This window comes from Lissotriton vulgaris, unplaced genomic scaffold (assembly GCF_964263255.1).
Source record: "Lissotriton vulgaris unplaced genomic scaffold, aLisVul1.2 SCAFFOLD_764, whole genome shotgun sequence".
NCBI lineage: Eukaryota > Metazoa > Chordata > Amphibia > Caudata > Salamandridae > Lissotriton > Lissotriton vulgaris.
The window spans coordinates 743279-766686 of NW_028241255.1; the positions used below are offsets into that span (position 1 = coordinate 743279).

Sequence of the window (23408 nt, forward strand, 5' to 3'; positions counted from 1 at the left end):
GTGATTTGCAACCCAAAATGGCCACCAAATAGGAAGTCCTCTCTGAGAACCAGGTGGAGGTTATGTTCCAGGTTCTGGACATACAAAAGTGTATTGTCCACATAGGCAAACCAGTGGTCGAAGTGGGCGGGATCGTCAGGGCATGGAGTGCCCCTAATTGTTTAATTTAATAGATTCCGTTCCCCTATTTTTTGTATTTTAAACAAACGTCCCAGGACGGCAGCAATAGCCAAGGCCTATATATAAGGCTCAGAGATAATGGCCGTTTGGGTACGGGCGAGACGGGCAGAGAAGAAAAAGGACTCTGTCTTTTCCTTCTTGCCCAGAGAAGACAAGGACCGCCTGCACTTCTCCTACTATGCCGCTGGCAGCTGCCTCCCCCCTTCTTTCTTACTCTTCCTCCCTCTCTTTCTATGTCGCTCCTACTCACTTATTGAAAACCATGACTTCAAGAAACGGTTATTACTCCCTCTTTCCTCTGCTTTCGTTTGTGTTCCTCCATGAATGGGATCCCCTAAGAAAAAAAAACTTTTGGTGGACATGTCGTCTTTTTCTGACATTTTTCTATTCCAAAGTGCAGCCTTGGGATGGAGAGAAATAAAAGGCTCAAAATGTAAAAAAGAACTAAATAAAGCAAGATAGAGTGGTCGCAGAGTGGCCAGATTGATTTTATTCACTCCTAAACAAATTAGCGCCAATTTACAGAGTTTGCTAGTGAGGCGCTACTTTTTTCTTGTCTTTCTTTAACCCTTTACTTGCTGCCGTCGGCCAATGGCCGTCGCAAGCCCTACCTTGGTAGTGCTGCGCACGTCTGTTGGCCGATGCGGCCCGCCCACATAATGGAACGCCATGCACTGTGGCTAAATTACCACCGCTGTAAACGGGTTAAAAACATTTGTTTTTACCTGGGCGGGGAAATGCACCATTCCTGGAAAAATTGTACAATACATGCTTGACGGGTGGATTGGAAAGCAAATTGTGTGCAGCAGCTCAGTGTTCAGGGATGTGGTCTTTTTAAACCATGCTACTTACGTTTTGTAAGAATATAAGCAATGGACATTAAAACGGGTCCCTTCTGGGCCCTTTAGTCATGTCTTTAACTTTTCAGGCAAAGCACTCACTGAGTGAGTGAGTGGATGGATGGATGAGTGAGTGAGCAACGGTGGATGTATAGATGTATGAATGGATGGATGGATGAGTGAATGGATGGATGGATGGATGAGTAGATGGATAGATGGGTGAAAGAGGGTGAATGATTGGATCAAAGGGCGGATTAAGGGTGGATAAGTAAAGGATTGGATGGATGAATGAAAGGGAGGATGGATGAAAGGGTGGATGATGGATGCGTGAAGGAGGGATTAAATGAAAGGGTGGATAGAATAAAAGAGTTAAAGGGTTGATGGATAGATGAGTTAAAAGATTAATGAATGAGCAAAATGGTGGAAAAAGAGATGGATGAGTGAAAGGCTGGATGGATAGGTTTGGAGATGGATGGATGGATAGGTTTGGATATGAAAGGAGGACAGACGGAATGGTGAAAAACTGAATGATGGATGAAAGACTGAATAGACGTCAGAATGTAAAGGTTAAATGGTGGACATCAGCAGGTAAATGTTAGGATGAAATGATGAATGAATGGATAGATCGATGGAAGAGACAACAGATATCCTCTGGGGAGGGTCATGATGATTTGCTTCATTTGCTTCGTGCTATAAGAGCTTTGGTTCAAAGTGGGGGTATTTTCTGTTTCCTCCTACTCACGTGCTCAAAAATATATAGTATTGTGCCAAACAACAGCAATAACAGTATGGCATTAAGAAGGTGCAACTATTGCAAAAAAAGGAAATGTTAACATATTAATGCATTTCTCTTTAATATTGTGTAATGAGTAACCAGCTTTGTTTATATAAGCATATTTATCATGTGTTTTAGTACGTGCTGCATCTAATATAGGAGTCGCTAAGTATCATCATGTCTTGCCCTTAGCCCCGCCCCCTCACTACACCTCTAGCTCATTTTAATGAGTTATTGAGTACCTGCACTTATTTTTTTCCCATTTAAAGCACTGGCCCCCACTCAACTGGATTGATTTATTTTTCGGCGGCCTGAAAGGCTGCTGTAGCCCGCACGTCAATACGGGACGGCATGCCACAGAGGGTCCAAAGATTGTATATAAGAGACCACCCAGGTATTAAGTCAGCCTACTCGGGAAGGGACCAAGAAGCTTCCCTAACAAGATATATCGTACAAAGCTTTGGCTCTAAATCCCTAGGTGTCATTCTTGACAAAAGACTCAACCTAATCTCCCACATCAACTCTATTGCCAAGAACGCACAATACCAGTTGTGCCTCCTGTGGGGGATCCGTCGGTACTTCCAGGAGAAAGACTTTAAAACTTTGGTACAATCGCTGGTTCTCTCAAGACTGGATTATAGCAATTCTCTCCTGACAGGCCTACCTAAATCCCACCTCTCCCCTCTCAAATCCATCCTCCATTCAGCAGCTCGCTTCATTTCAGGGTCTAAACGAAGTGACCACGTCACCCCTATCCTTTCCGCTCTTCGATGGCTTCCGATTGAGGCAAGATCCATTTACAAAACTGCCTGCATCACTCATAAAGCCTTACACACGTCCTCCCCTCATTACCTGGCAAACAAATTGAAATTGTCCGGAAGCTCTCGACCCTCTCGCAATTCGGAAAAGCTTCTGCTAGAGTCCCCCTTCTTCAAAAGGGAAAGATCGATGGCACAATCCTTCTCAGGCAATGCGGTGAGAATCTGGAACTCACTTCCTCCATTGCTCCGTGCCACCTCCTCTACCCGGATCTTTAAAGCTCATCTCAAATCTCTCCTCTTCCAAAGACACTTTGAGAACTAATTTTTTCATTCTCATGCCCGTAATGGTGATGTATTTATATTTGTATTGAATATGTAATGTTAATGTAATGTTAATGATTCCTGTGTTGCGCAACTTGGAATGTATTCCGTTGCAGAATGTTGTCCTTTGAATGTTTGGAGTCTTCTTCTGTCTGGTGTTTGATGGGTTTCAGCAGTTGCCTGTTGGACGCCGGACTGAAGAGGTACTCCTCCTGTGGGTGAATCACCTGTTAAATAAAACTACTTAATTCAACTATATTTGGACTATTGAAGTGATCTTCTACATATTGGCGACGATCGGAATATTTTTGCAGTGTTTCACCCACCGACCCATGCAAAGCTGTAGATTTTTGTCTGATTTCAATGGTTTTGCCTCCATCTGGCTACTTCATTATGGCGTTGTAGGAACATTTTGGAGGATCTTTGTCTGTATTGTACACATTCAGACTCACTACGACAACAGTGTCACTTCAACCATCTCTCAGTGGGAATGTTCCGAGGTGGTTGTGATTGAGGCACGAAGTCTAGTGTTGATCTACCTGCATTCGGAAGGGACTTTGCCATCTGCAGTATTTTTTTTATTGTTTGGAAGATTGGAAAATGGTTTGTCACTGAGGATCGTAGCGGTTGTCGTTTGGTGACTGATGTGCTATGATTACTATCGTACCCATCTTGTTTTGATTTAAAACAGGCACCTTACCTGACTCGCGACCCTCTGGATCTTTGGCGAACTTTCCATTAAATGGAAGACGCTTGAATTCGAGGAAACTGTGGACGCTGGGGTTCTTGGAATGCTCATCACGTCTTCTACGTGATGGTTGTCAGCGTCATCACGCAAGATTGGACTCATTCGTCATCGGACGACGGAACATCTTCTACGTCATTGTTGTCAACGTCATCACGCTTGGTCTTATTCGTCATCGGACGACGGACTACAGACTATCTCTGGTCGAATTCAGAAACATGCTTTTTCACACCGAATTCCATCCGGATAAGCGTAAATGCGTGACTCCATTTTGTTTTTTTGATTTCCGATTTTCTTTATCTCTAGTCAGTCTGCTTGGTTCAACCTTCGTGTGTTACATCCTTTGCTTTATCGGATGATCGATTTGAGATTTATATTATTTAGTCTTTAAAATTTCAAGTAAGACTTCTTGGGTTTAATTCCTATTTTAAATTTAAACAGTTGAATACACATTACAAAGCTGAACTCGAGTTCTATTGGACACATTTAAGGGAAACTATTTAACGCCCATCTGTATGTGAGTGAAATCATATTGAACTCGATGAACTCAAGTACTTCTAGGTTTATTTAAAGGAAACAATTTATGATGCATTTATCTTTTCAGGATGTGTTTCATAGATCTCTTTAAGGGCATTACAATTGAAGGTACTTGTTTTAAAATTAACAGTAATAGGGATTTTCTTCTTCTCTTTTATATCATAATGTCCTCTGTACGACAAGTTACCCAACCACCCCCCTTTTTGGAAAAACCAGGTAAACCTGTGATGCTATGGGCAAAATGGGTTGGTTTATTTGAAAATCACATTGTAGCTATAGATGCTGCGGAATATTCTCCTCCTCTTAAATTCCCATTATTATTTTGTAGCTTAGGTTTGGCCGCTCAACGCATTTTTAATAGTCTTACACCTATTCCTCCTCCTGCTGGTCAATCTGGGGACAGACAGTGGAAAGTTTATCTGGAAGCTATCGCCAGATTGAAGAAACAATTTGAAGAATCTCCCAACAGTATGTTAGAAAGACATACATTTTATAAAAGGAAACAGAAAGAGGATGAGAAAGTAGAGTAGTATATTTCTGCGTTAAGGGTCTTGGCAATTTCATGTGATTTTGGTCCTCTGTTAAACAATTATATCAGAGATCAATTTGTTTTCAATTGTGCTTCACCAAAAATTTAAAAAAGGATTCTCAGTTATAAAAATCCTTCTTTATCCGAAGTTAGAGATTTGTGTTCAAGTATAGAAAGATCTATAATTTCTACTAAGGTAATGATGGCAGATTCTGCTCCCAAAGTCAACATGGTTTCTGAGGAAAATGAGGACGAAGGATTATATGCGTTGGGTTGAAAGGATAAGCATGATAAATCCTTGAAGACAACTCAATCCAAAAGTCAAAGTCAAAATTACTGTTATAGGTGTGGCTCTAAATTTCACATTGGGAATTTTAAGGGGTGCCAGCTTTGAGTAAACGTTGCACCATGTGTAAAAGAATTGGTCATTTCCAGAAAGTTTGTAGGTTTCAAAAGAAGCCAGTAAAGGTTAATTGCGTTGATATGGATGAGTGTTCTGAATCTTTTGACAATCTCTTATTGACTCTAGATTCTGAAAAGGATCCAATTTTAATTAAGGGTCCTTTATGTGACGCTACTATTAATGGCACAGAAATTCAAGTGATGGCAGACTCAGGATCTCCCATCACCATTCTCCAAGACACAACATTTTATGAAAAATGGGGCAAAGAAGTTGAATTGTTTCAAACGGATGTGAACCCTAAGGCTTTGGGAGAGAGAGATATCGACATGGTAGGATTCTTCATGGGAAATTTACAAGTACTAAAGAGATCAATTTATACTAAGATTAACGTAGCAATAAAAGGGAAAAATATCGTAGGTTGGAAGGACTTCGCGAAAATGGGTTTGTATCTAGTACCTGGGGATGACAATCCTATTAAAGTAAGAGAATTTCCTATTTGTTATGTGGAAGATGCAAAAGTTGATCTTTCAGATCTTTTAAATGATTTTTTTTTTAACATACATTTTTATTGAGATCATTGCAGAGTCAAAATCCAAGTACATTCGACATGGTCAAACAAAGTCAAGATACATTTACAACATAGAAAAATCATTGCACAATTCTATCCAGTAGTCTAGTCCGGTTCATGGTCAGTTCCACCGTGGGGGATTTACAAATTTCCCCCCGGTAGATGTTCCAGTGGCTTAAAAATGTTTTTGATAAAGAGATTAGACTGGTGAAAGGCGTAGAACACAGGATTAGATTGATTCCTGGTGCAATGCCTGTGGCACACAAAGTTTGCCCGGTACCTTTGAGTGTGAGAACAGAGTTAAAACATTTTTTAGATGATTTATGTGACCAAAAAATTATTCAAGCTACTGAATCTTCTCAATGGGTCGCCCCCATTGTCGTTGCTCGAAAAAAAAATAACGAGATTAGGTTGTGTGCGGACCTTAGAGGTCTTAATAAGAACATTAAAGTTGACTGCCATCCCTTCCCCAGGATACATGAGATGTTGGCGAATTTAGGTGTGGCTAAATGGTTTTTATTTAATAGAATTGAAGTCTGCTTACCATCAAATTCCCTTGTCTAAAGAATTCCAAGAACTGACTACCTTTATTACCCAGTTTGATGCTTTTACATTTCTGAGACTCCCTTTCGGGTTAGCATCGGCAGCCAGTGTCTTTCAAAGACCTTGTTCAAAGACCTTATTGGAGTTCAGGCTTACTTGGATGATATTTTGATTTTTGTGAAAAACCTAGATGAACATAATATTGTTTTGAGAAAAGTTCTGTCTATTTTAGGGGAAAGAGGTATGACAGTAGGAGAGGATAAGTGCAAATTTGGTGTTTTCTGAATTAGAGTACTTGGGACACACAATTTCTGTAGCAGGGATTAAACCAAAATTCTCTGTGGTTAGGGCACTGAAAGAAGCTAAACCTCCTGGTGACAAAGACACTTTACGTTTGTTCTTTGGCCTAGCTGAGTACTATCCCAGGTTTGTTGTGAACTATGCTTAAGTGGTGGAACCACTTCGCATGTTACTCAAAAAGGGTAAAAAATGTGTTTGGTCTAAGGAGATGGAAGAATCGTTTCACAAGGTGAAAGAGCTGATTATATCCGCTCAGGCACTTCATGCTTTTAGAGATAATTGCATTTCTACTATTTATGTGGATGCAAGCATGAATGGTTTAGGGGCAGTGCTAAGTCAAGAAGTGGATGGCAAAGAACAGACAGTGGCTTTTGCGTCTAGGTCACTTAAGCAATTTGAAAAACATTATAGTACTATTGAGCGGGAGGCGTTGGCCTGTGTTTGGGCGGCTCAAAAATGTTAAATGTATATTTGGGGAAGGAAATTTGTGATTTTTTCAGATCATAAGCCTCTCTCCTTTATTTTTAGCAAAGTTGCTGGGAATAACAGTCTCTCTCCAAGGTTAACTAGACTTGTGTCTAAACTTCAGGAGTACAATTTTGAATTGAAACATATTGTGGGAGGGAAAAATTTCCGTGCAGACTGTTTATCCAGAATGTTAATGAACAAGGATGATGAAGATGATTTGGTGGAAGAGGATGTGACATGTGTGACTATAATTGACGCTATTGAGGAACTGAGTTCAGTGATCTCAGAAATGGAGTGGAGAGAAGCATGTTTGAGAGATCCCATTTTAACTAAAGCGGTGGAATTTTCATCGAAGGTTTGGCCTGATGTTAGAGACTTATCTGGGGAATTGAGAAATTTTGCACAAGTTGGTGACAAACTTTCAGTTAAGGATAATATTCTGTTGAAGGGTGATAAATGTGTACCCCCAAATGATCTAAGGTATACCATTGTGAAAATAACTCACAAGGGTCATTTGGGAGTAAGCAAAACAGTGATGAGAATCAAATTACATTACTGGTGGCCAGGTTTAGACGCTCAGGTCAGGTCAATGGTGAACAATTGCGAAGAATGTTTGGTATCAGACAAACATTGGAAAACTCATTATTCTCCTTTGCAGCCTACCCTATTCCCTGGTTCAGCTTGGGAAAAAGTAGGGATGATTTTTCTGGCCCCTATAGCGTGTTACCAGAAAACATGAGATACTTAATTTTGGCAATTGATTATTTTTCTAAATGGATGTATTACAAATTTGTGGATGCTCCAAACTCTGATAGTACTATTTCATTTTTGAAAAGGGTGTTTTTATTGGAAGGGGCTCCACAAACGCTAGTAACAGACAATGGTACACATTTCGTCTCGGATAAAATGCGTACATTTCTGGATATACAGGACATTAAACAACTTAGTTGCGCTCTACTCCCCAACTTCTAATGGATTGGTGGAAAGCGGTAAAAAAATTATGAAAGAAGGTATTCAAAAGGCTATTGCTTCTGGGTTGGATGTGGGAAAGTTTTTGGAAGAGAAAATTTGGAATGACAATACTTCCTCACATTGTACAACCTTGGTTACACCTTTTGAATTGTTAAGAGGGAGGAAAGTACATTTAAACATATTCCCTTCCTGGTTGGACAGGAGGAATCCTGGGGATGAAAGGTATGATGCCTTGAATTGTCAAATACAGTTAAGCATAAACAAGAAATGATGAAAAAAAAATTCGATAGAAAAAGCAGTTTGAAAGATGTGCAAATTTCAATTGGAGACTGGGTGATGATTAAAAAACCTTTTAAGTTTTCGAAGGGCAACTCTATTTTTACAAACCCAGTTCAAGTGGTCAAAGTGAGTAAAGGAGCTGTGTTTTTGGGGGAGAAGGGTTGGTGGAATTTCAGACAAGTGGTAAAAATGTCAGATGATCAAGCCAGTTTGGTTAATAAAGTGAAAAACAGGCCTAGTCAGGAAAATTGTGGTTGGACACACTGGTTACAAACTGAAAACAATCCCAATAGTGAAAATTCATGTATGTCTAATTCATCTATTGCTTCTTACAGCCATAGTGGGAGAGCTCGGAGAACTCCTGCGAGATATAATGAATTTATTAGATATTTTTTTTTTTTGGTCCTTTATAAAAAGAGTAAGGTGATGTATTTCTATTTGTATTGAATATGTAATGTTAATGATTCCTGTGTTGTGCAACTTGGAATGTATTCCTGTTGCAGAATGTTGTCCTTTGAATGTTTGGAGTCTTCTTCTGTCTGGTGTTCGATGGGTTTCTGCAGTTGCCTGTTGGACTCCGGACTGAAGAGGTACTCCTCCTGTTGGTGAATCACCTAGTGAATACAACTACTTAATTCAACTATATTTGGACTATTGAAATGATGTTCTACACGGCCCCTCTTGGAAGTTTGCTCCTCATTGTAAAATGTTGTATATTTGCCTGTATATTCCTCTCTCCTGCGTACTTTATCGGAATTTGTGTCTATGTAACCTTAATTTTTAGTCGCAGTGTCGCGCAGGCGAAATCTTTTGATCTCCAGTATGGGGCTTTAACCCGCCTCTCTCTTCCATTGGCTAGCTCCATAAATGGAGGCTAGCCATTGGAAGAGATGTGTGTAAATTACTCTTTTCCCCGGCTTGATGCGATCCGTGGGCGTTTCTGTCTCTTTTTTTAAGTCCCGCCCCCCACACCCACCCTCTCGCTGAGGAGTTACACCCCTCATTGTCTGCGTTTTCCATCCTCCCGCCCTCCTCCCGTTGTCAGCGATCCATTTGTTCCCGCCTCCTCCCTGTTGTCCATGTTGTCTATCCTCCCCTTCCCGTTGTTGTGCCTTGTTTGTACCCTGCACTCCAAGCCGTTGTCCGTGCCTTCTCCCTCCCGCCCGCCCACTGTCCATGCCACCTCTCGGAAATGCCAGGGACCCACTCCACCCCTGCCTCATGCTAGCCATTGCCTCTCAGCACTGAGGTAACACACGCACACATCGTAGGCACAGCAGGCGAGTACCGGTGCATGGAGGGGCTGCGGGGCTGAGCACGCCCTGTGGTCCAAGATGGCTTCCCTGAGCCTCACCTTCTCCCGTAACAAGAGCATTAGCAGGAATGCGACGTAGAGTGGAAGAACCTGATCATAGTGTGCAGGGAAATACCGGGGCAGGGCGAGCTGAGGGGTGGAGGGCCACGTGGGGCGCACAGCTACGGGGAGCAGAGGCTCCTGTCATTGCGGGCAGAAGCGCCGCTCTGTCTGAAGATGACTTCATATTTGCGCCATTGTATCTGTAATGATGAATGTCAACAGTCCTTACCATAACTCGGAGTCTGTGAGGAGCGTTGAGGGGTGATGTCACCCAAGCTTGTTGTTTTTTTTCTGTTCTCAAGTTGTGCCGTAAATTGCCGAAATCTTTTTCACTTTTTAAGAGCGACCCGAACTTAACCGGAAAGAATCGAAAAGACTCAGTAACCGACATGTGCCGGAAATAGACGAAGTGGGCCGAGGTCTCGAAAGTTGCCGAAGTGTGTGTGTGTGGGGGGGGGCAGCCATGTTGGGGAGGCTGGGAGGTGGCCGTGGTACCAACAGGAGCGTGTGCTCGAGCTGCGGGGCAGTGCACGAGCCTGGTCGCGCGCCGGTGGTGGAGGGCGAGCGCGCGGACACCTGTCGGAGCGGCACGCAGAGGCCGGCAGTGATGGCCGCGGTGAGAGGGAGGCGGTGATAGAGCGCGCAGGTCACCCAATCCTTATTCACCAAATATATACGCTAATTGGGCCCATCAATAAATTTTCGTGAATCGGGTAACCTTCACAGCGCTATCAGCAATTCGGGGTTCCGATTTTCTATATATTTTATGTGTACCTGACTTACCAATCCTCGAGAACAGGTACCTCTGACCACAATGGATCAGGAGCTAAAATTAAGCTCTAGGCAGATAACACTAATACCACATATATTTATTTATTTGTATATCTTTATAATAACCACAAACACAGGAAGTTTTAAAGATTTTATCTAAATCATAAAAGGTTTGTATATGCCATGAGAATAAGGTTTACATTAATGAGAACATCTATAACCAAGATCAAAAACACGATGTAACTATGAATCAGGGTGAGAATCATTAATTTTCAGAAGGATACTATGAGAAGGAACATGCTATTTCATCACTGAAGGATGGGTAAGAACAAGGGAACATACTACTAATTGCTAATTGGAATAAGCTGAGAGGTTTTATGTTTCAGAATAAGTGCAACTTCTATAGGAAGGGTAACAGTGGAACATACTAAATATGCAAACAATTCAGTATTTGAGTAAGGGTAGGGGAGAGATAAGGAACATGCTAAAAGAATATTTTCATCAGAGTTTAAAGTCAGAGAAAAATCACAGGCAAGATTGCTTTATTTGGAAAATAGAAGAGAAGGATTTAGAAGGACGAACACCCACATATATTTTATATTTACCTAGGACAGAATGAGGACTAACCCTGGCCACGGGTCAGTTAGGAAAGGTGGGAAAGGACCCTCAAGGACTTGGAATGCCAGTAGGCGAGCAGGTACAGCTCATGGACAGTCAGGACAGGATCACCCCAGGATTGGATCGGGACTGGGCTCACGGAAGGGTACGACCAACACCTGCAGCTTCGGATGCAACGCCTGCGCTACGCTCTCTCTGCAAGGAATCTGCCAATAACCCCGATTGGGTTCTCGAATCTCCCAGCAAAAGTGCTTCACCAGCACTTAAAAGTTCCTCCACCCCAGACTAAGTTTGTGGAAATTACGGACAGAGTGCTCCGCAGCTCTCTGTATCAATCACCTATAGAGTTCGTAGGGTCAGTGACAGGTCGGCTATTCGGACAAGTCAGACAATTTCTCTAGCTAAACTAGACTAGTTATACTGTTTTCGGGTCAGTGGACCACCCACAAATGTTGCAAATGAAAGGATCCCCAACTTTGGATTGGACAAGAGAGGTGGTTAGGTCATTGTCACCACCTAGAATTTGGAGTTCACATAATTAATATGAAATAATTTGAACCCACCCCTTACATTCCAGTTCCCATGGCATAAGAGTGCCGAAACAATAGGGCACACAGACATTTTCAAACATTGTAGCATTTCAGGTACAAGTCAAAGTCTTCTCCTAGAGCAGAGGTTGCTTTCCCAGGAGCATCTGAGCTTCGGCAGCCAGCTGGCTTAGTTCCACTCCTGCGCAATTCGTTTTCTCCCTCAACACGTGGTTAGCGTGATATGGGCTTCAAATATGGAGTGGCACACAGCTCCCAGGCCCCCAAAGTGTGTCACATGAAAAGTAAGCGAAAACAATTTAGAAACACAGAAAAAATGAATATACTGTATACCATGAATAGCTGCACTACACCCCTTACTTTATAATATCTATAGCGTTAGGAGTTAAGCAGAAATAAACAGCTGAGCCAGAGCAGCAGTAGCAAGCGGAGAGCATGTTAAAGACAAAGTGGCCATATTAGCAATACTGCGCATGAGCGAAAAATCCCTCCAGAACTACGAGTGCGTCACATCACATGGGTATGACCGACGCATGCGCAGACTGAAATCCCGCATAGCAGCGACCAAGTCAGTTGCAAGCATGGTTAGGATTAATAAACACATAGGCAAGCGTCTCTGGGACCCCCACGTGTAGTGTAAAAGTGCAAAATTAATAAACGAAACAGATTGATTAATATTTTAAATGTTATGCGAGGCGTTTGAATTCAAGCAAGTCGCGTAACGTGCGAATCCTTGCTCCATCAGCGGCACCGCCATGAGGGACTGAATCAGGGCCCGTATTGCAACCCCAGCACCGGAGACCCGCTCATGGTCCACCGCAAACATGAAGTCTCCTAGGACTCCGCTGGCCACCGTGAGCGAGAAGGATACCCCGAGCAGGTGAGCTGGGAGCGAGATTGACTTCCGGGCAGGAAAGGGTGCACCTTCCGACCTACCCCCTCCCCCTTGTGCTCTCTGCCTCTTTCTGTACCTCAGTCCTGACGAACCTTATGGTTGTTAGTCCCCTTTCAAATCCCGGGCTTTGACCAGTCCTGTATCATAATGTAAATCTTTTATGTTGACGTAGGTTATGGATGCTATTGTCCATTCCACCCACCATTCTGTTTGGTTTTACTTCGCTGCTTACATCCTCATTTGTTAACCTCCATTTACACTATATTTTAAATGCGAAACCTCTTTAACCCCTTCACTGCGGCGGCTATTCCGCTGCAGTGCTAAGGGAGTGGGGGGGCTGCGCGGCGGTCCCGTGCTCGTGACGGAACCGCTCCGTCACGGCACGCGGGTGAGCTGGGCTTGTGACGGAACGGTTCTGTCACGGCCCCACCCGCGCTAGAGAACGTTAGCGCAGGCGCGGAATTCGCGCCATGCAGGCGTGGCGAGAGGGCCGTGACGGAAGCGTTCCGTCACCAGCACAGTCCACCCGAGGCTCGTGACAGCATGGGAAGGGTTAAACATGTTTCTCGTCAGCCAACCTTCATGTATTTTTCCTTTTGAGAACCATCTCGTGTTTCTTTCTCATCAGTCACCACTAGTGGTGTACCTACCTGCCTCTTCAGACCTCCTCCCTTGACAGTGTTGTCACTATTTGCGAATTTTAGGATGGTACAAACTGAATCACAGATAAACAGTGTGTGTGTGGGGGGGGGGGCTCTGTGTGTGGTTGGGCTCTGTGTGTGGGGGGGCTCTGTGTGTGTGTGGGGGGCACTGTGTGTGTGGGGGGGGCTGTGTGTGTGTGGGGGGGGCTGTGTGTGTGGAAGGGGGGCTCTGTGTGTGTGGAAGGGGGGCTCTGTGTGTGTGGGGGCTCTGTGTGTGGGGGGCTGTGTGTGTGGGGGGGGCTCGTGTGTGTGGGGGCTCTGTGTGTGTGGGGGGGGGCTCTGTGTGTATGGGTGCTCTGTGTGTGTGGGGGGCTCTGTGTGTGGGGGGGCTCTATGTGTGTGGGGGCTCTGTGTGTGTGGGGGGGCTCTGTGTGTATGGGGGCTCTGTGTGTGTGGATGGGCTCTGTGTTTGTGTGGGTGGGCTCTGTGTGTGTGTGAAGGGGCTCTGTGTGTGTGGGTGGACTCTGTGTGTGGGGGGCTCTGTGTGTGTGGGGGGCTGTGTGTGTGGGGGGCTCTGTGGGGGGCTCTGTGTGTGGGGGGGCTGTGTGTGTGGGGGGGGCTCTGTGTTTGTGTGGGGGGGGGCTTTGTGTGTGTGGCTCTGTGTGTGTGGCTCTGTGTGTGTGTGTGGGTAAGGGTGCAAATGCAATAGGTCTCGCATTTGCGAGAGATTAAGCTATTGACATTGTAAATGACATTGCCATTTATTTATATGTTTTCAAAACCAACACATAAATAAAAATGTTGTCTTTTACAATGCCAATAGCTCTAACTTTGGCAAAGGCGAGACCGTTGCTTTGTAAATGCTTGTTTTTCTTTGCAATCTATTATTGTGTTCCACGGTTCTTTTGTAATGTAACTGCCCCATTGTAATGCGCTCTGACACCTTCAGGTAATGTCCGCGCTTTATAAAAGTGCACAAACAAATTAAATAAATAAAGTGATCAAATGCATATACTTCCAAACACGTGCCCACGCCTACGGCCGAAGAAAACATCGATCAATCTGACATACACTCCACCATCCAATCAGCAAGAGGCCTTCAAGACGTCAGGGAGTGACATAGGTCCCGCCCCTTCGGCACAATATAGCAGCTGAAGCGCGCACGCGCTTGAGACGCAAGAGCGTGAGTGGGTGAACGCGCAACGCGGAGACTATAAGGCACAGATCCATCAACCCCACCGCTGTATAGTCAGTACGACAGTCCTGCCGGCGAGTATCTACCTGTTCTTCCACCATGTCGAAGCGCATCATTGTCGTGTTTGGAGCCACAGGTGAGACAAAAGTTAGGAAAGACTCTTTCCGAAAGAGAAGTAGACTCCATTTCATTCCCAAGCGAGTGATGCTGTCTAATTACCCGCGGTCCCATGTTAAATGAGACTAAACAGGTTTTTGCATTCTGGACATGTGCGTTCTCTTTTGCTGTTCTACGTTTTGAGCTACCAGGTTCCAGCATGCACTTTGCTGTTGCCAAAAAAGCAAGGACTGGAGGATGCTTATGAAGTTATACGTGGTTTAAACCCAGCGGACGAAACTTTACATGTTCGGTTGAATTAGTGTCACTTAGCTGCGTAGCTGCCCACAAAACCATATTTGGCATTTTATTAAAAAATCCAAATCTCTGCATTTTCTATTCTGACAGTCTTTTGCTTGCTATAATGTGAGAAAGATGGTCGTATCGAGTTTGGTGCGCCAAGTTTATTGACTTTTTTTATTGCAGTTTTATGCAATGCGAACCTGACCCGAAGGTATCGGAGCGCTTCACATAAGCACTAGTAATCTTCCTTTTTTAAGCGCGTGGAGATTTTCATTCGGAATCGCAGGATGTTGACGCCGTGGCTCGAACCTTGAAATGATCACCCCCTTCTCCTCCATTCAGTCCCCACTCCAGCTTCCCACATGTTGGACAGGCCACATGAAGGGCCGCTCTCCCCCGGCTCAACCAGGCCCGAGCCCGGTCCCGCAAGTACCACACACCACCATTGCACGTCTCCGTCCCCTCAGGGACCCCTGCCCCCGAGCACGTTAACCTCGTGGATCCGATCCACTGCCGGCCCACGCGCCCAGCCCGGGCCGCCATCTTGGACACTTCACCACGAGGCCGCCTGGCCCCCGATCGACCTCAACCCTGGGCCTGGCCAGGCCTCAGACATCCCGGCACCACCATCCACCCAGGAGGTGAGCGGGCTACTTGGCAAGTCAATGGGAGAAAGAGGTGTCGATGGCTCTCCCCCGCCAAGTGCCGCTCGCCCATCGCCTCCCCGGACGCTGGCTCCACCCCCCTGCTGGGTGTCTGGACTCCCTCATCCCGGACCTCCCGACCTCCAAGTGCGAGGGTCCGGACATCAAAGCACACCAGCCCTATAACTGGGGCAGCTCCAGAGCAGGAAGCCAGTTGTATCTTGGAGTCGAGAGACGTAAAGGGGAACTCATCCTGGACGGACTACTGGCGCTGCCATAGCTCTGTCCTGTGCACCATCGTCCTGCCTGTTGGCGCTGCCACAGCCGTCGTAACCTTCATCCTTCATCGTCGTCGGGATCTGCTGGCGTGGCCGCGGACCGTTGTAACCGTCATCTTTCACCGGGACCTGCAGGCTCCGCCGCGGACCGTCGTCCTTCCTTCATCCATCTCGGGACCTGCTTGGCTCCTCCACGGCCCGATCATCTAGAACGCCGAGCTCGAGGATTGAGAGCTATTTTGTACTCATTGGTAACTAAAGACTGTCCCGCTACCCCTTTCCTCAACCAAAGACTAGAACCGAGGGGACCCCTGAGTCCAGACCTCCTTGTATCATACCACGTAACCTAAGAATTGCATATAAAGTCTCGTTAACCTTCAATCTTGTGTGGTGTCCGTCTGTGGGGGGGAAGTTACTTGTCTGTACAGTCGTTGGAGACGGCTCTCCCTGGAGACCTCTCCCCGTAATCTCGGCCGACCCTCCCGGTCCGTCTAACATTGGTGGCCAGCGGCGCGATCCGAATCACCGCATAACGTACAGAGAGTAGCTCACCCCACAACGAACCACAATGACAACTAAAGAGAGCGGATCAACTGAGAAGTTCCAAATGGAAAAACTAGAGGAGTACAGCCATCGTGAACTAAAGCAGTTCTGCATCGAACTAGGTATCGCTACCACCGGACTGAGTACCAAGGACGATTTTAAGCATGCCCTAGAATCTTGGGCAGAGACCGGGGCTGCCGGAACCCCTGATCAGAGCACCGCAGAAAAAACGACCACGGCCCCTGAAGGACAAAGAACGGGTCTCTCGCAAGACGAGATCCAGGAAAGAGAAAGAACCCGACTACACGAACTAGAAATGGCCCGACTCAAAATGGACGTTGAACTTAAATTGGCCGAACAAAAAATCAACTTAGAGCACCTGCGTCTCCGAGAAGAAAGAGAGGAGAAACAGAGACAAAGGGAGCTCGAGGAAAAGAAACTAGCGTACGAACACGAACGGAACCTAGCCGAGATCAACCTACGCAAGCAAAATAAAGAAGCAGGGGTGCCCGAGCGACCCCCCACCTCAGGGGCCACAGACAAAAAGGTACACATCCCCAAGGATGTTGTCCGAGAATATTTCAGAGAGGACGACATCCAGCAATGGTTTAAAGCCTATGAAATCGCTATGACTGCACACCGGATCGATAGAAGCGACTGGGGAGCCGGTCTCTGGGGAAGATTCCTCAATGAGGGCCGCGACACCCTGCTACAGCTCCCGGACCACCAGATGACCTCCTACGACCATATGAAAGCGGCACTCCTCACCCGCTATGGTCTCACACCCGAGATGTACCGTCAGAGGTTCCGAGACTGCACCCGCATCCCGGGTACAACTTGGGTGGACTATGTAACATACTTTAGCCGAGCCTTCGAGGGCTGGATCCGGGGAAGCAACGTCACGACCTACGAGCAACTATTTAATCTGATGGTATGGGAGCATCTGTCGAACAATTGCTTCATTGAACTCCGCCAGCACCTCCTTGACAGCAAGTTAACCGATCCCCGGCAGCTCGCAGCCGAAGCTGACCGGTGGGAGATCACCAGAGTGGGCCGGAATGGGTCCTACGAGCAGAACAGGAACCACAATGGTCACCACCGACCCAGAGGAGGAGGAGGGGGCCAAGGACGAGGAAGAGACAACACTCCGGCCGCCCCCGTTACCAGCACCACCCCCCCGGCCAACCGGGGCAGCACCCCGGCGCGACCGGGGTACAGAGCCAATGTCACGTGCCACCGATGCCAACGAGTCGGCCACTATGCAAACGACCCAAGCTGCCCGCAGTATCAGAGTCCAAAACCCCGCCATGTGGCCGCCGCGGCACTAGGGGAAGAACAGATCTCCGAGGAACAAGAAACCGACGAGCAAGAGTATCAAGAGTGGGAGCCAGCCGCCATGACTCTCGCGTGCTTAGGGGGAAGAGACATGGTTCCGCGGGTCCCCCTACCCGCTAACACCCAGAAGTACAGCCAATGGGTGAGCATCAATGGACAACGGGCCGAAGCCCTTCGGGACACCGGGGCCAGTGTGACAGCCGTCCGCTGTCACCTGGTGACCCCAGAACAATATCTACCGAACATTCTCTGCCCTGTGCGATCAGCCGACAACTCGGAAAGTCTGTGTCGGATGGCCTGCGTCCCCTTTGAATGGGGAGGGGTCTCCGGCCTGTTGAAGGTGACGGTCCGAGACGACGCCCCCGTGGACTGCCTCCTCGGAAATGACCTGGAGAGCTCCCCGTGGGCAGCCGTGGAGCGAAAAGAACACTTGGGGATGTTGGGCGTCCCGGACTGGGCGTGCGTCACCACCCGGTCCATGGCCGCCCGTGCCAACCATCACCCGGAAGAACCAGAATGGCCGGCGCCACCACCTCCGGTCGCCCCAGCCGAGACCCCCGACCATGACACCCCCCTCGAACCTGCTCAACCTTCCGACCTCGCTAACCTTGACCAGTGGGCCCAAGAGGGGGGACCCACACAAGAACAATTTCGCCAGGAACAGAAGACCTGTCCCTCCCTCGAGGGACTCCGCCAACAAGCGCTCGCCCAAAGCGCAGGGGATACCTCCGGAACTCATTGGGTCTACTGGGACAATGATCTGTTATACAGCGAGCAACGAATCGCCGAGCTGGGGGCCAACCGAGTACTAGTAGTGCCCCTCCGCTTTAGAGACTTCCTGCTGAACCTGGCCCACGATGTCCCCCTGGCAGGGCACCTGGGTCAAGATAAAACCTACAGTCGCCTAGTGACCCACTTCTTCTGGCCCAAAATGAGAAACGATGTGCACCAGCACTGCCGATCCTGCCCCACGTGCCAAGCCAGTGGGAAGAGCGGCCGCAAACTAAAGGCCCCCTTGCAACCTTTTCCAGTAGTCACGACCCCATTTGAGAGGGTCGGAATCGACATTGTGGGACCCCTGGACCCGCGTACAAAACAAGGCCATCGCTTCATTTTGGTGCTAGTGGACCACGCCACCCGCTACCCTGAGGCTGTTCCTCTCCGGACCGTGACAGCCCCAGTAGTCGGCCGGGCCCTGATGGGGATCTTCTCCCGTGTGGGGTTCCCCCGAGAAGTCGTCAGCGACAGAGGCACGAACTTTATCTCTAAATACATGAGATCCCTCTGGCAACAGTGTGGAGTCACCTACAGATTCACGACTCCCTATCACCCCCAAGGGAACGGACTTGTTGAGCGGTTCAACCGCACGCTAAAAGGGATGATCGGGGGATTGGAAGAGCCCCTCCGTCGCCAGTGGGATGTGCTGCTGCCGTGCCTCCTCTTCGCCTACCGAGAGGTCCCACAGAAATCCCTAGGCTTCAGCCCATTCGAACTGCTATATGGGCACCCAGTGCGGGGGCCGCTCAGCCTGATCAAAGAAGGCTGGGAGATGCCTCCGGCCAAGAGCCCTCCAGATGTCTTCCGGTACCTCCTCACCCTCCGCAACCAGTCCCGGCGGTTCAGAGACCTAGCAAAAGCCAACCTAGAGGCCAGTCAAGAGGACATGAAAAAATGGTATGACCAGAACGCCTCATCCATTGAATTCGAGCCGGGGCAACAGGTATGGGTAATGTCCCCCACGGAGCCATGCGCTCTCCAAGACAAATGGACGGGACCCTTCAAGGTAATCGAGCGCAAGGGTCCTGCCACCTATCTGATCGATACGGAGTCCTCCCGGAATCCACTCCGAGTCCTCCACACCAACAGACTGAAGCCCCACTTTGCACGAACAGAACTCAGCCTGCTGATGGCCACAGACAATGGGGTTGAAGACGACTCCGAGCCTCTCCCTGACCTCCTGCGGACCCAGGAGCAAGACGGCTCCGTGGATGGGGTCCGACTCTCGGAGACCCTCACCAGAGAACAACGCCAAGAGTGCCAAGCCCTCCTGTCACAGTTCGCCAGTCTGTTCTCCCTCACCCCAGGTGTCACTTCCTGGTGTGTGCACGATGTGGACACCGGAGACAGCCCTCCTATCCGCCACCGGGCCTACCGCGTACCTGATCGGGTACGGGCCTGCATCCAGGCGGAAGTGGCTAAGATGCTCACGCTCGGGGTCATCGAGCCATCAGACAGTCCATGGGCCAGCCCGGTCGTACTGGTCCCCAAAGCAGCCGCCCCCGGGACCACCCCAGAACTCCGGTTCTGCGTCGACTACCGGGGCCTGAATGAAGTCACCAGAACGGACGCACATCCCATCCCCCGGGCAGATGAACTGGTCGACCGAATGGGAGCTGCCCGCTACCTCAGCATCTTCGACCTGACAGCAGGTTATTGGCAGATCGGCCTCACACCCCGAGCACAAGAACGTTCTGCCTTCTCCACCCCCGATGGCCACTACCATTTTACGGTCATGCCCTTCGGCATGAAGAATGCCCCAGCAACTTTTCAACGGCTCGTCAATCAGGTCCTGGCGGGGCTCGAAGGGTTCAGCGCCGCCTACCTAGACGACATCGCTGTGTACAGCCACCATTGGACCGAACACCTCCACCACCTCCGAGCCGTACTGCAAGCCCTTCAGCGAGCTGGCCTCACGATCAAGGCCAGCAAGTGTCAAATTGGACAAGGGTCTGTGACCTACCTCGGACACCAGGTGGGAAGCGGCCTAGTGGCCCCTCTACAGCTGAAAATTGCCGCCATCCAGGATTGGCAGCCCCCTATCACCCAAACCGAGGTACGAGCCTTCCTGGGCCTCACGGGCTATTACCGAAGGTTCGTGAAGGACTATGGTACCATAGTGGGGCCTCTCACCGAACTCACATCAAAGAATCAGCCCAAGAAGGTGAACTGGACCCCAGAGTGTCAAGCGGCATTCGAACAGTTGAAGGCCGCCATGTGTTCCGCTCCTGTGCTCCAGGCCCCAGACTACAGCCGGGAGTTCGTCGTCCAGACGGACGCCTCCGACCAGGGCATTGGGGCGGTCCTGTCTCAGGTGAACACCGAAGGCCTTGATCAACCGGTGGCCTTCATCAGCCGGAGACTCCTACCACGGGAGCAACGCTGGAGCACCATAGAGAGGGAAGCCTTCGCTGTGGTATGGGCCCTCAAGAAGCTCCGGCCCTACCTTTTTGGCACCCACTTTCGGGTGCAGACCGACCACCGACCCCTGCAGTGGCTGATGCATATGCGGGGGGAAAACCCAAAGTTGCTACGCTGGTCCATCTCCTTGCAAGGTATGGACTTCACAGTAGAACACCGGCCTGGGTCAGACCACGCCAACGCGGATGGCCTGTCCCGGTTTTTCCGCCTCGACGAGGAGAGTCCCCAAGAGGATGGGTAACTCTCCCCGCCTTCAGCTGGGGGGGACGCATGTTGGACAGGCCACATGAAGGGCCGCTCTCCCCCGGCTCAACCAGGCCCGAGCCCGGTCCCGCAAGTACCACACACCACCATTGCACGTCTCCGTCCCCTCAGGGACCCCTGCCCCCGAGCACGTTAACCTCGTGGATCCGATCCACTGCCGGCCCACGCGCCCAGCCCGGGCCGCCATCTTGGACACTTCACCACGAGGCCGCCTGGCCCCCGATCGACCTCAACCCTGGGCCTGGCCAGGCCTCAGACATCCCGGCACCACCATCCACCCAGGAGGTGAGCGGGCTACTTGGCAAGTCAATGGGAGAAAGAGGTGTCGATGGCTCTCCCCCGCCAAGTGCCGCTCGCCCATCGCCTCCCCGGACGCTGGCTCCACCCCCCTGCTGGGTGTCTGGACTCCCTCATCCCGGACCTCCCGACCTCCAAGTGCGAGGGTCCGGACATCAAAGCACACCAGCCCTATAACTGGGGCAGCTCCAGAGCAGGAAGCCAGTTGTATCTTGGAGTCGAGAGACGTAAAGGGGAACTCATCCTGGACGGACTACTGGCGCTGCCATAGCTCTGTCCTGTGCACCATCGTCCTGCCTGTTGGCGCTGCCACAGCCGTCGTAACCTTCATCCTTCATCGTCGTCGGGATCTGCTGGCGTGGCCGCGGACCGTTGTAACCGTCATCTTTCACCGGGACCTGCAGGCTCCGCCGCGGACCGTCGTCCTTCCTTCATCCATCTCGGGACCTGCTTGGCTCCTCCACGGCCCGATCATCTAGAACGCCGAGCTCGAGGATTGAGAGCTATTTTGTACTCATTGGTAACTAAAGACTGTCCCGCTACCCCTTTCCTCAACCAAAGACTAGAACCGAGGGGACCCCTGAGTCCAGACCTCCTTGTATCATACCACGTAACCTAAGAATTGCATATAAAGTCTCGTTAACCTTCAATCTTGTGTGGTGTCCGTCTGTGGGGGGGAAGTTACTTGTCTGTACAGTCGTTGGAGACGGCTCTCCCTGGAGACCTCTCCCCGTAATCTCGGCCGACCCTCCCGGTCCGTCTAACACCACGCAAAATTCCGTGGCTCGCCGTATCCATTCTACCTCCATCCACGCACGTACATACACTCCATACCACATAGTCGGTTCTCGGAAACGAGCTAATACTGTTTGTTTCGCTGCCTCTAGATCCGCTCTTAGCGTGAGGTGTCACCCAGACTCCGTTAGATAAACCTGTGACTGCTTGTTCTCGTTACATTCGTTAGCTTGTAGGTAGTTTTGTTTTGGCCAGGGATTCGTACATTTAAATAAAATCGGTGCTTTAAATGGGCCGGTAGTGAGCACCGGCACTTCCGATTTTTTTGGGTCGTCAGTACGGGCACTTCTCTGTAGACCAGTAAAGTACCGGTACCCTGATCGACGGCAGGCTCAGGTTAGGCATCTCCTCCAGCTCGGGGCAGGGCTTCCGAGCATTTTGCGCCTAAATGAGCCGTGAAGGAGCCACTCTTTTGCAGAGTTGCTGCTGAAGATTAGCAGCGCCCATTTCAGTCTTCTCAAACTGCAGGGGTTTGAGTGGGCTCTTGTCACGCTGTGATCACTGTCAATCTGGTGTGCCGCGATGATGGTGCTTTAGCGCCCCTACACCCTCCCTCAGGTGTGAAATGAGTTGGGCCTCCAGTCACTAATCCAGCCCCATTTACGCTATGGCATGTACTGGCTGTAGTGAAGTGAGTGGCAGCTCATGATAGTCCTCCACCTTCGGCAAAGTCATGTTTTTTCTTTTCGTGTATTTGCTCAGCACTGTAGCTGCTTCCCTTTGTGTGCCCCTCCAACACTAATCGCTGCATTTGGTAATAGGTTTGAAGTTAGCCCTGACCTTAGGCAGTGGTCGAAGTGAGGAATAAAAAGTAGGGGAACTGTGGGTGGAGAACCAGGGGGCGGGAATAACTGAAGATTGGATCAGTGGGTGGAGTCAGGGGTGTGGCTAGAAATCGCAAAACATAAAGATTTTTTGTGCGTTTAGCATTTCACTGACCAGTTACAGATTATAACGTTATTTAATTCAAACAATGGATAACAAGGTTTATTTAAGTCCCTTTTCCTGCCCGTTACTTTTCCTGCCCCCTTCGCTGCTTTTACCCATTACTTCTCCTTTCCTGTCTCCTCTTTTGCCCCTTCATTGCTCCTGCCCAGTTCACTCTGTGTATAACATTGACAAATTTCACATGGTGGCAAGTTCCCCACCGAACTCTGTATGGGGAAAGCTCCTCCGTAATCACTAACTCCGCATGATATGCTAAAGGCAGAGGCAGGCGCATTGTCATTCGAAAGGGGATAATAAGCCACAATCAGAATGACAATGGGCCTGCCCTCAGTCTGTGAGAGCTCGGGGAGGGGCTGCTGCAGCCTCTGGAGTTCACAGAGAAGTGAGAGCTGCCGCTGAAAGAAAAAGTAATCGTTTTTAAGTTGGACTATTCTTGCTGTCCCCAGCGTCCTGGGATGCTTT

General features: G+C 48.8%; 1 protein-coding gene across 1 annotated transcript in view; it reads left to right on the forward strand.

The window, feature by feature from the left end:
• The first annotated feature begins 14256 nt into the window (after window positions 1-14256).
• LOC147672005 (nmrA-like family domain-containing protein 1) overlaps window positions 14257-23408 on the forward strand; it is a 66347-nt gene continuing 57195 nt past the window's right edge. Inside the window, exon 1 of the mRNA XM_086948063.1 lies at window positions 14257-14381. Within this exon, the coding sequence (XP_086804189.1) occupies window positions 14345-14381 (37 nt within the window). The 5' untranslated portion in view covers window positions 14257-14344. The remainder of the gene's footprint in view (window positions 14382-23408) is intronic.